General features: G+C 39.8%; 2 protein-coding genes across 8 annotated transcripts in view; one reads left to right on the top strand and one right to left on the bottom strand.

The window, feature by feature from the left end:
* COL19A1 (collagen type XIX alpha 1 chain) overlaps positions 1-3,534 on the top strand; it is a 170,820-nt gene extending 167,286 nt beyond the window's left edge. For all 6 annotated transcript variants that reach the window (XM_085541988.1, XM_085541984.1, XM_015859135.3 and 3 more), the window contains 2 exons: positions 3,063-3,140; positions 3,382-3,534. In XM_085541988.1, the coding sequence (XP_085398114.1) occupies positions 3,063-3,140; positions 3,382-3,518 (215 nt within the window). In that variant the 3' untranslated portion in view covers positions 3,519-3,534. The remainder of the gene's footprint in view (positions 1-3,062; positions 3,141-3,381) is intronic.
* A 7,675-nt stretch (positions 3,535-11,209) lies between these two features.
* Positions 11,210-12,946, bottom strand: part of COL9A1 (collagen type IX alpha 1 chain) — a 60,834-nt gene continuing 59,097 nt past the window's right edge. For both annotated transcript variants that reach the window (XM_015859124.2, XM_015859125.3), the window contains one exon: positions 11,210-12,451. In XM_015859124.2, coding sequence (XP_015714610.2) covers positions 12,264-12,451 — 188 coding nt within the window. In that variant the 3' untranslated portion in view covers positions 11,210-12,263. The remainder of the gene's footprint in view (positions 12,452-12,946) is intronic.

The following is a 12,946-nucleotide window of genomic DNA, read 5'->3' as shown; positions in this document are numbered from 1 at the left end:
AAAGAAAAATACTGCCTGATAACTAGTGAAAATTCCATGTCTTTATTGTTGACCCCTGTTATAAAATGTATATATTTTAATACAATTATTAACTTGCATGGTGGAAGCATCTAGAAACTGTGGTAGACATCATGAACCCCTTGTTGTGGATGTTGTCTGGGCACAGTCGCTCTTCTGAAGTAGCTGCACTGGTTTAAACTGTTACCTCCTGTAAACTGCCTTTAGTTTTGTAGGGTGAAGTTAACTTGGTTTACTTTGACTAGGCATTCAGTTGCTACCTCTCAGCTGCAAGGTTGCTTTGCAGTTTTTTGCTTTTAAGATTGCAGTGATATGCAGAGTATTGGTGCAGTGTGTAATACTGTGGATACTTCAGAACCATTGTTCTCTGTCACATTAGTGTGTTTGCTAATGTTTGTATCAAAAACCCTCTGATTTCTCTAGATACTGGCATGCTGGTTTCAGCTGTCTGTAGAAAAAGTTCTCAGTAACGTAGCTGGAACACTTTTGGGGCTGTTTAAATGGGATGGCTTTTTACTTCCACAAGACATAGACACAACTTTGCATCATTTCCAAGTAAAGCTGAGGGTGTTACAGCAGTGACGTTCTGTCAGACCTGTAGTTCGGTTAGAGATCATCGAATCAAAAGTTCTATTTAAACTGTGACCACTCAATCTATGAACAGAAGGAGAATACTTCTGTCTTAAAATACGTCCTTGCTACATCCTACTACCAAATGTTTATCATATTACCCATCCTGGGTACATGTTTACATGCAGCTTTTCTCTTGTGGAAATTTTAACCAAACTTCTGGAACCCAAGTGAAAGGCTTTGCTAAGACCTTTTGAGTTGAGCAGTTCCTCTTACTGGAATTGTAATTCTACCAGTGGAAATAGACACGTGCCTTTGTGTTAAAAACAATAAATCAAAATCTAATTTAAGCATTTGATAATATTTTTCTTTAACTATGTTTGAGTTTGCCACTTTCAGCTCAGAGAGGAGGTGATATTATCTCCTAGAAGAGTAATCATGGACCTAGTTCTGAGCAAATATACCTCATTTAAATTCCAACATTTTACTTCAAAGGTTACATATTGCATTGTTAGACTGTTTACGCACAGGCCTGTTTACTAATATGCTTATATTTTGTTAAATAAAGCCTTATTTTTAGAAAACACACCTGGATATTTTGCATTAACTTTCAGAGTCAGCAGAACATCTGCCAGTATGTACCACCTACACCTTTGCATATGTATTCAGATACAGCCAGTAATTGTTTACACTACCCTTGTTCATACATTTGCATAGGCAATTTGCTGTTTGTACTGGTTTTTTTTCCTTATCGTCTTGAATTCCGTTGATGTTTGCAGAAACTTTTGATCTATCTCAATCCCTTTTCAACTGCATTGTGTCAGATATCTCCAGTAATGGTTATCATGGGCTTTGTAAATGTGATGCATCGTAAATGTGATTTCTCTCTTTTTTTCCCAAAACAATTATTAGTGACAGCACTACTCTGTAAAATTACAGTTAACCGGGTTTGTAGTAAGAAATGTACTGTAATTATCTATTGTAAAGTAAGAAATACAGAGATCCATAATAAATAGGAGATGTAATAGATCCTGTGGTTGTGTGATTGAGCTTCTCAAGCAGTAGCCACTACTATTTGTTACACAAAGTTTTCTAAATCAACCAACTCGGTATAGTTATAAACACTACTACAGTCACTGAAGAGAAAATCGAGGGTCACAGCTGAGTACAAGCACATTCATATTGGCATTTCTGAGTTTTTATAGCCTGTGTGCATATATGCCTTACACACTTATGTTTAACACAACTCAGTAACCAGAATGCACGATTTGTTTGTTTCTCTGTGAGTTTTTAAACACTTTATTTCCATTTGTTGTGTTATGCATGTCACCCTGCATGCCTTTTCTAATGTTTTCTTTTTTGCCTCTGTGAAGTGCTGAGAGTTAATTGATAAAGGATACTTGATGCACTGTCTTGAAATTCAGAATGCAACCTGCTACCAAAAACTGTAGTAAGCCTGCATTTAATAGAAGGTTTGAGTACTGTGTACCTTTCCTCTTGCATTGTGTCTATTGTAACAAACCTGAATCAGTATCCACAGCAATAAAAATAGTTTCCTTCTAGATTGCCGTGTTAAGTACCACTGTTGCATAGACTGCAGTACACTGGCACACAACCTTTGCCTTCCATCTGCTGGCACCCATGGTCATATGTGAGACCACCTGGTAGGTGGACTGATACCAGGTGGTGCTGACTGGTCAGCTGTGCCTCTTCTCTTTTAATTCAGACTAAGCTTCACAAGAGGAAGCTTCTTGTGATGTATGTGACACTAGAAATAGATTGGTCCAGGAACCAGAGCAAGTTTAATTCCAAGTGCGTTCAGACGTTGGCAAATTAATCTTCTTTGTCACCTTACACGCCAAATTCCAGGGTGTTTGGGAGGGAGCACAATAGCACTTCGCTAACAGTGTTTAGGTACTTGGGTCAAAGAAGGCTATCTGTGCTAGAACCCATAATCTGCACAAGCTACAAAGACAACTTCTAAGAGCAGGTGCACTACAATAGACCTGGAGATCTTTTTGCACTTACAGGGGATTATCTAAGCACAGAGTTCCCAGCTCAAGATTCCAGTCTGGAATCCAGAGGTTGTTTTGGTTGGTGCTTTGTAACACATTATCAAACAGATAACACTGGAGCAGAAGTATACATTCTTATCTTTTTTACAGGAACTTCAGGAAGGTAACCTAAAATCTCTGGGAAAGGTTGGGCTAGTAAATGTAGCGAGGGTCCTCAGGCAGAAGATGCAACAGTTACAGCTAGAAATTGTCATGTTTTCCAGAAAGAATATAGGAATGTAGTAAGTGTCTCAGAAAAATAATTGCTAGTATCAGGGGGGGAAAAAAAAAAAAAAAGTGAAATGAGTGGGTGTTTTCACAGCTATGTTTGTCTTGATAACTTCTTGTCAACAAGGTCTATAGATGATTACTGTTTATAATAAGAGGACACTTTTATTTTCATATCTCTCTTCTGTGTAGGTTATAGAGGACAGAAAGGTGAAAGAGGTGAGCCTGGAATTGGACTGCCTGGTAATCCTGGACCTCCTGGCCATGCAGGTACAAGTCGGCAGATTTATTTTATGCTATTGTTATTTATGAACTAACATGCCTTTCTCCTGGTTCTCACACCAGGTTTACATCAGGGAATTTCCTTCTGATTTTGCTGTAGCATGGGGTCGGATACACCTACTTTCTTGCACACGATCTGGTGTGAAGCTAACATTCAGGGATGTGTCTCAGGAAGGATGCTGCATGTGCTCTAGAGGGGGCTGTGCTAATTCTGACTTTATTTTACCAGTTGCTGGCCTGCCAGGCCCTCCAGGAACTCCAGGGTCACCCGGACCACAGGGGCCACCTGGACCCAATGGAAGATGCAATCCAGCAGATTGCTATTACCACGTGTCACAGACCCGGCCACGCACCAGTGGGAAATAAAACTCTCCCATAGACACTTGGGTTCACAATCACTTTTCACTCTTCTCGATAAGTTAATTTAATCTTTGAAATACTTGGTGCATTTTTTGACCCCATGACACTGCATGATCCATAGATAATTTATAAGGCGTGGAATTGAGCCTTTGTCTATTCTATTTGCAGTGTCATAATTATGATGACATTTATTTTCCAGAGTGCATTCCATGTGTTACATTTCTCGTATTTATTTTGCTTAGAGGAGAAAATTAACCCGAATAATTTTTATGAGCTTCTTTCTTCCAACAACAACAACAAAAAAAAAAAAAAAAAAAAAAAAAAAAGTTTTATTGTAAGTTAAGACAGAATGTGTGCCTCAGTGTATAGGCAGGTTTTGTGTTCCTTACTGGTAGAGAAAATGCTGTTCTGAATTTAATGACTACCTATTGGTAGTGACTGTAGGATCTTAGCTGGAATGCTGGGAACTCTATTTAGATTCAATGTTACTGACCTGAGGAGGCTCCAGCATCCACTCTGAATCAGGTGTGGATCGTGAATGCTACCAACTGCTTCTGTAGCTTTCTAGAGATGGAAGCAAAGATATTTTTATGATCTCTCCACTCCCGTCCAATTCAGATTCATACTGATTGGGAGTACACAAGGTGCAGCCCCAAGGAAGGTGAATGCTATTCCACCTGAGAACTTGAACTTTGATTTAGTCATAGTTGCATATACTCCAGGTGTAAAGCTGCTAAAAACCTATGGTATTGTTCTTAACTAGTATCTGGCACATTTTCTAAAGGTGATATGAGCTTAGCAAGTATGTTGTCATTGCCTGCAATTAAGCTACTCTGCCATTACGTCTGCTTACAACAAAAAAAAAAAGATGTCTGGCTTTAGCAAGAACACAGTGAGACTGAAAGAAAGAAGCTTCAGAAGTCCCTGATCTTACCAGTGGCAGAGTTTTCCTCTTTCTCCTGCTCTAAGTACATGCTGAAATAATCTTAAGAACTTGAAAACAGTAGAATGCAAAATTTGCAGGTCCTGGTAACTGGCTGCAGAAACAACTTGAGTTCAGGAGATATTCAGAAAAATTAGGAGTCTGTCCTTGGAAAGGTGTCGTGTGTAGAGCTTGATTGCATTCAGCTTGCAAAAACAGAAAGGATAAATCCTACGAGAACAGACACTGTTGAGAAGGAACACAAGAAGAAATTGTGAGTCCTACAGAGCTCAGGGGACTGAACATAAGAAAAGATGGAGGAAAACAATTGTACAGAGGCTGGTTCTGAAAAGGAGGGAGAAGAGTTGGTTGAAGTTTCACTCTTGATGTCTAGGGTTGTCTGTTTCCAAATTTATTCCTGAGGAATTGGCTATAGTGTAATAGAAATTGCAAGTGCAATTAGGAGACTCTGGGCAGCTATAGTCCAAACTCGTGGCACATAAGCAGCACTGCAGCCTCTTGTGCTGTTGCTAGGGAGATAGCAGTGCTGTCCTACTGTAGGCCACTGCATAGTTCTGATAACCTTCATGCTGCAGAAGTGCTGAGGGAGCCAACTTCTGCATCAGCCATCAGGGAAGCATTCCCAGACAGGAAGCGCTGGATTCTGGAGCAGCTCTTCTGATAAATTAACATCTGGTTTCTTTTTGCTTAAAAACAGAAAGAAATTAATGGTGAGATACTTATTAAAATTGTTCTGAATAGAGTTCCTAGCACTTGTATCTAGTCCAAGGGGAGAAAGATGTGTTATATTAGATAGCCAGAGAAAATGGCAAGCCTTCTGGCATACTTTCTGAGGAGAACTAACCCTAAGAGCAGCCTCTGGGTGTTAGTCTATTTATCAGTCAGAAATTTTAAGGCAAGAAGGTTCTTAACACAAGGGAGATGTTTAAATGAACAGGGATGGAACACTGGCACATGGGCACCTGGGGCAGGAGAGGTTAGCTAGAAGAAAGGTGCTGGAAGACCTGTGGCATGTTATGAAATCATTCTCCAAAGGGAATCTGAACTGCAGCATGCCAGCAGCTTGGGGAATGTTTGAGAGGCTCAACACTTGTGTTGGTGAGCATGGAGGCAGATTGCTCAAAGCCTTATGGACATCCTTCAGCTCTCAGCCTCCTCTTCTGTTCATCCCTCAGTGGGGGCTGGCCCAGGCCTGCTCTGCAGGTGGTGGGTGCCCATCCCTTGTGAAGGCACTCGGGGAACAGCTCGTCCCTCCTCTGTGAAGCTCAGCAACTGCTGCTCCTCTTTCACACCTCCTTTGCCTGGATAGCATGGTTTCCCTTCAGTGTTATGGATGCTCCAGGGCTGGTCTCCTGTTCTCGGGCAGTTTGAGAGGCTCCTTGTGTATGCACCAACAGCTGTTGGGTCCTGAAACGGTCCTTGCAGACTGCTTTCAGTCCACACAAAAGAACTGCTGGTCAGGTGTCCAGCATGAACGCTTCTTTTTAATTCTCTAGTAATTCCAATTTATGTCAAATCGAAATATTTTTTTACTTCATGCATTAATTACAAACTTCATTTTCTGTGACAATATCAAAAAGGGTGCTGTCTTTTAGGGAACATCACAGGACTGAAAGGTCTCTGCGCAGCCCTCTTCCTGGAATGCTGTACATAGGCTGCCACGCGCTGTTGGGTTATTTGTATATTCTGGGGCTTTTAGCTAGCTGAAACTGAGCACTTGTTACTTGCCAGATGCTACGTCTGTTTTTTTAATTTACTTGAACTGATCAGAAAGTAGATCACTTTTTGTATTTGAAGAAGTTTATTTTTTCATCTTTGTTTCCTACAGATGCCTTGTTTTCTTCTTGGGATTCAAAGCTACAGGTCTTTTACAATGTATTTAAACTTTGAATTTGCTTAAGTTATTTTACTTGATGTATTTTTTTTTACTATATATTTTTTTCTAAAAGCCCAAATCAATTTTCTCATGTGAGAAAACGGGTATTTTGTGATATGGGCTATCTCAATACCTTTTTTTAAGATGCCATGTTCCTCACCTGGGGAGAACAGAGTCCCTCCTGGCATGACTTCCCATCACGCTGGGTGCTCCAACATGGCATATTTAGAACCAAAAGCAGGCTGTATCTGGAAACATGTGTCTGAGGGGTTTGCAGGTTTGGTCCCTGAAATTTGTTTGCAGTTTCAGACTGATACTGTCTTAGGTTTTGGGACATGGAGCCAGGGAAGGCAACTAGGTGTTCATCTGTTTTGTGATGTGCTGTATCATAGAATGGCTTGAGCTGAAAGGGATCTTAAAGACCATCCAGTTCCAACCCTCTGATGCACCTCCCTTGATATCAGGCTTCCCAGAGCCCTAGCCAGCCTGGCCCTGAACGCCTCCTGGTTGTGGGGCATCCATGGCATCAATTTTGTATCCGTTCTGAGCAGTCTGTGCTGCAGCAAATTTTGCAAGAAACTAAACAGGGATGATTACTTTTTTAGTAGCACAAAGTATTTCTCTGGTTTGGGGATGTATGCCTACAAGTTTGAACTGAAATGTTTGACAAAATAGTTGAAATTGTTCTTAAAAATGAAGCCATGGACAGACCTACCCAGTTTATCTGAAAAAAGCAATAACAAATGTAGGCAGGTTGAATCATTCTGAGGCTGCAGCACAGCCGTCGTTGCCCACTGGGGGGTTCGGGACACCACCCCAGCAGAGGTGAGGAGGCAAAGGCTGAATTCAGCAGCACAAGAAATGACGCGGTGCTGCGTAGGTGCACAGCACAAGAGTTTGCATTTCTGGTTTTCTTCTTGAGCCTGGTATTTTTTCCTAAAATCCATTTATTTTTACATGGTGGTTTATGCAGAAGTACTGCCTTTCTTGAGTAATTATTTTCAGGTAGTGTTACTTAGGTTATTTGTATTTTGTATATGTACGTGTGTAACAGAAGAACATGCAGTAGCAGAACCTGCTGCCCTCAGGTCTCCTTTCTGCCAGTATCTGTAGGGGAGCAGCGAGTCTGCAAGGTTAATAAAAATCAAAGCAGTGCAATCATACAGTTGTGCAGTCAAGTAGCAATGCAGCCTGCTTGGTAATGTTTTAAGAACCAATATTTTTGTCTTAAACTGGATTTGGTTTCAATGCTAAAAGAGCACTGTGATAAGGAAACAGGATTGAGCACAATATCAGTCCTCCCTTTGTTTTATGATTGTTAGATATGCACAGCTTTGTTAAATATGCATATTTTTAAAATTAATGGTTAATCACACAAAATATTATGGCACCTATTTTTCACAATGGTGAAATACTGTTTTATTGTTGGCGTACGCTTTATTTTTTTCTTGTTCTGTAATGTTTACATAGGATTCTTGTGAAAACCCCACGGGCTGTGTTAGCATTTTATACACTTGTTTCTCCAAATATACTGGCATAAAGCCAGCCACTAACCTTTTGTTTCACCAGGTTGGTAGAACCGCTGCTCCAACTTAGCATGTGAAAACATAACACGTATCTCAGGAAACAAAACAATCCTAGCTTTTCTTGGTGTGTGTGTTTTTTTTTTTTAAGTATTCTTTTAGTGTTTGATAGATTCTAAATATACAGAGTCATGCAGAGTTTCTTTGAGTTCTGTCATGATCGCTACAACCAGATTGTGCTGGATGGTTTGTAAATCCACCTCCATACACAGAGGTTGGTGTAGACCATGGAAAACAAGTTTTAATCATGACCTTGCCTTGGTTGTCGCTGAAGTTGACAAAGCCAACTCAAGCTTCACCATACTTTAAGAAAACGTGGTTTTCAAATAATAATTGCTAACAAACATTACTGATTCTAGACCAAAATAAGTTGTAGCTAAAAAGAATGTAGTCTACGTGTATTTTATTAGCAGCTTATCTCTAATTCTGCTGGTTTAAAATACTTCTAATTATTTACTGAAGATTCAATGTGTATATATTCTGTCTTTGGTTGATATATATGAAGATTTTTTGAGGGCATACCTTATTTTATTGTTTATCTTTCATTTCTGAATGATATGCATCTGTCATTGAGTTAATCACAGTACATGCACACTGGTTGCTTCTTTCCTTCATTGTACTTTTTGGTTTTCAGCATTTAAGGCTCAATTCAATGCGTATGTATTAAGTGGAGAGAAAATATGCTTTTTACATTACTTATGTGGCCATTGATATCTGCAAAATAGGATTCCAGATGGAAATGGGAATGTTTCCCATGCTTCCTGTACATCCAAATGAAATGTGGCTTTGTCATGTATGGTGGCCTTTCCTTTCTGATCACGAGAGGGCCCATGCAACCACAAGAAAAAACAAGGGTGGAAAGTCACAGCAGTGAGCCCAGTGGGCATTCGGCACAGGGCTATTGAACCCAGCAGGAGTTGCTTTTACCTATACTGATCTCCAGTATAAAATAAGACGAACTCATTCAAGAAACTGTTATCTTCAGGTAAATGCAGGCATTTTTGTTATTCTCTTACTGTCTAACTCTCCCTGGAGTAAAAGAGACCTGCCAGATCAGCGGCGCTTAAAAGAATGCTAGGCAGTAATTTGACCATTGGCACAATTTGTTTTTTTTCAAATTTAATGGTGGGTCCAGCAGGCTTGGTGGATATATTGTCTAAAGCTGCAGAGTTTTACTGGTCCTCTTGAATGCAGACACAGAAAACTGAAAGTATGAGGGGATCAGAATAAAGCTGAGGTTACAGCAAATGAGATGAGAGCTGCATGCCCTACAAAAGAAAGGCTCTTTCTTCTTTACCTGCTGTCAGGGAGCAGAGGAGGTACAGGGACTGCATAAACTATATGAACGTATGATAATACCAAGAACAGTGATAGTCATCATCTTCCTGATGCATCCGACAAGAAGATCAAACAAATGCATCACCCAATTCTTTAAGCAATTTTAAACCATTTGCAAAAATGTGGCATGTGTTTGTGTGTGGAGTGCTTTGCTCTGCTATGCTGTCTCTGAAACTATAGGACCCACTTTCTTGTTTGCTCTGTCTTGTAAGTAACCTTGTAATCACACCTGCTGGCAGTTCCTTTTTGAAAGAAGTTCAGTTTGGCCCTGTGTAGACTCAGATTGCTATTGGCACTCTCATGAAAGAACTCTCTGGGGTAATTTCCACAGCCTTGCTGTCTTCCCTCTGTTTGGTGCTCCAATCCGTGCTCTGGAGAGAGACTTCAGCCTTCAGAAAACAATCACACAAGGGTTTTGGTATCAGTTCTTTCCAGGCTGCTCAATCCCAGTGACAGCTGTGACAGAATACTTAAAAATGCATACACATATATAAACTACATATATGTGTGTGTGAGAGAGAGAGAAATATATATATACAATCTCAATCTCATTGCTTTGTGCCATCAAAGTATTTTTATTTCAGTTATCACTACTTTTTTTTTCTGTATCACCGTCATTGATATGCCTTCAACTTCATAATTCTACAATTAAATCTCCAGTTGAACATCCTGGTACTAAAATTCACTTCCTGATATTTTTTGGTATGCAATCTATCGCTCTTTGAATGACGCCTGACACAATCCCAAGCTGACCACTTACTTACATAACATCTGCATTGAATTGACCCTCAGTGTTAAATCTGTTAGACCGTAATACTTCTGATTTGTTTTTGTTTTTTTTACATATGAATGTTTTCTCTCCATTGTGGAATTTTATGCATTTTCAGACTATATTTTTTAAAGCACTTCACGTTTCTATTTAAATGTTGGGGGGTTTGCTTCTTTTGATTCATTATGTTTATGCATTACATATGGAAAATAGTATTTTCATTCTTTCTGTTATCGGGGTTTTTGTTTTTTTTCTTTTTAACAGTTTTACACACTTTATAATCAAAATAAAAGTTTGCTGGTGAAACTACAGTTTGTCAATAACAGTAGTGTTTTATTTGTTACATTACCTGCTCTTGGGGACCGTAACTGTAAATCAGTAAAAACCGACCTCATTCTTTACGGTAAGTGTGACAGAGCCCTGGAACACGTTGCCCTGAATGGTTGTGGAGGCTCCTTCTATGGAGATACTTAAGACCTGTCTGGACACCTACCTCTGTGACCCACTGTAGGGTACCTGCTTTAGCAGGGGAGATTAGACTCAGTGTTCCCTTGAGGTCCCTTCCAACCCCTGTTCTGTGATTTGGAAACCTCATGGAACATGGTTCTTTATGAACAAGTTAAGCACTGGGTGTGAAAGTGAATGGATTTGTTTCTTAAGACTGAAATTCTTTGCAATTATGTATTCTGATGAATTCATGTAGTATTGAAGTAGAAGATGATGGTTATGAGAAAGTTTGGCCAAAAAGTCTCTGATAGATGTGCTAATGTACTTTCTTTTAGTTTGCAATGTGATCAGGCAACTTTTCTCCTTCATGATCTTATTTAGGCACTTTCTGTCAACAGATGGGTTGCAGGGAAGCAGCTCCTAAATGCAGCGAGAGCATCAGGTTTCTCAGGGGGAAGGTTTATGTATTCCTTTTTCTGTAATTCCCTTTAGCATATTTTTTCTACCTAAGTGTTGTGTGGTACAGGCAGAGCTCAGCTGCTTGTGTTACTTCATATTTTCACAAGGCCTACAAGTCAACAACTTTGAATAGAAGTAGACAATGAAGGGCTAGGAAAAGAAATGCCTAAAGCGAGAGTGCTGAAATCTGGATTTTAAAATTTGGGTGTCTAAAAGCAAACTGAAAGAAAATGCCGTAGGATTGTTTCATTGTCCTCTTTAAGAAAGAACAAACACAGGAGGTAAGTCAAAGATGCACTTTAATTTATACAGAGAGAAACAAAATATCCACATTACAAATTTTTCTCTGTAAACTGGGTTTCTCTAAAAAAGGCAACTCTGGTGGTCTTCTAGCTGTTCTGTTTATTGGTATTGAATGTAAACACACATACAGAAACAACCAGGGAGTTAAGACATTATTTATTTGGGCTTTTGTACAATCACAGACGTGACTTTGAAGTATGTAACCTCAGCTACAAAAGGAGTACATTTCTGGGACTTAAAATTCCCCTGACAGGGGCTTCCTGACTTTTTGATTGTTTGTTTTTTAATTTCACATAGAGGGAGTTAAGGAGTAGGCTTCGTCTCAAACTAAGAATGCAACACAGACTGAACTGGACAATGAAGAGGTTATTCCATGTGGCTTATTCACAAGAACCCAGTGATGGTACATTTACAGATTTACAGTGTAAAAGATGGCAGCAGAGGCAGCTTTCTGTGAGAACAGCCTCCCATTGCATTTCTACAATGGAACCAAAGAGCTGAGGGAGGCTTATAGCATATCCTGTACAGCACATACATGCAATGAAGTGGCCGCAGATGAAGTGATGTAATCTGCTCAAGGGAGCTCTAGGTTTTATTTTACAAGCACAATAATAATAATAATAATAATTAATTAATTAAAAAATAGCTACAACTGAAGTGAATAAACTATTCCTTTTTATTTTATGTCTGAAGACGTGTTCTTTCACTGTATATCATACAAAAAAAACTAAGTATGGGTAAAGTGTTCAGGGCAACTCTTTATTTAAAAACAATATTAATTAACAAGTGCCTTTGTTCTCCCAAAGGGAAAAAGAGCCAAAAGATTTCCTGTGTATTTTCATAAGCACCATTGTTCCGACTTGTGTTGCTAATTACGCCTTTACAAACAATGTACAACCACTGTGTTCAAAATGCATTACTGAAATCTTGGGTGCAAGGTTGTGTTTCTCCTCCATTCCTTATTATTTTTTTTCCAGCTGTCTGTGCAGGATGTAAATGGATGCTAATGCTTTGTGGCTTTTGCATTGCCCATTCATGGCCCTTTCACGTTCTTACCAGCAGCTCTCTGTCCAGCCTGCATTCGGCAAGACGATGGCTCGCAGTACCCAGGAGGGCCGGGAGGGCCAGGAGGACCAGGAATCCCAGGCTGACCAGCCACCCCAGGGGGACCTCGTACACCATCACGGCCTTCCCTGCCATAGCTGGGTTTGCCTGGTTCACCTGGAAAAGCAGATACAGGCCTAAATTTGGGAGCATGTGATGTGGTCGATATACACATGGCTTTACCACTTTTTTAGCTTTACTAAAAACTGTTACTAAAAGCTCTGTGAAGATGGGGTTCCCTCTTCAATGCTCTCAGTGTCTTCCCAGGAGAGGTGACCACTCAGAGGGACTAACAGAGAACCATGTTTACACATCTATAGCAATGAAACAGTCCCCTCCAGTTGCACTGGTATAGATCTGCTATTATAAGAACCAAGACCATACAGCTGACTGGAGGACTGCAGGCAGCTCTGTTGGTGATGATCATGAACGCTACTCACTACTTCAGAGTAATGTTACCTCTCTGGAAAGAGACATATCAAAAACTTACTTTTATTCTCCATTCAGATATGTTGGAGAACATATGTGTTGAATGGTTGAGCACTAATGTATGGTCTTTTTTTCTATCTAGAACTTCGATGAAGGGATTAAATAATGCAGTGATTTTAGTAA

Source organism: Coturnix japonica, chromosome 3 (assembly GCF_054131305.1).
Source record: "Coturnix japonica strain WE chromosome 3, WE-NBRP24, whole genome shotgun sequence".
Classification (NCBI taxonomy): Eukaryota; Metazoa; Chordata; class Aves; order Galliformes; family Phasianidae; genus Coturnix; species Coturnix japonica.
The sequence above is the reverse complement of the archived record's forward strand: the minus strand, read 5'-3'. Positions and strand labels throughout refer to the sequence as shown.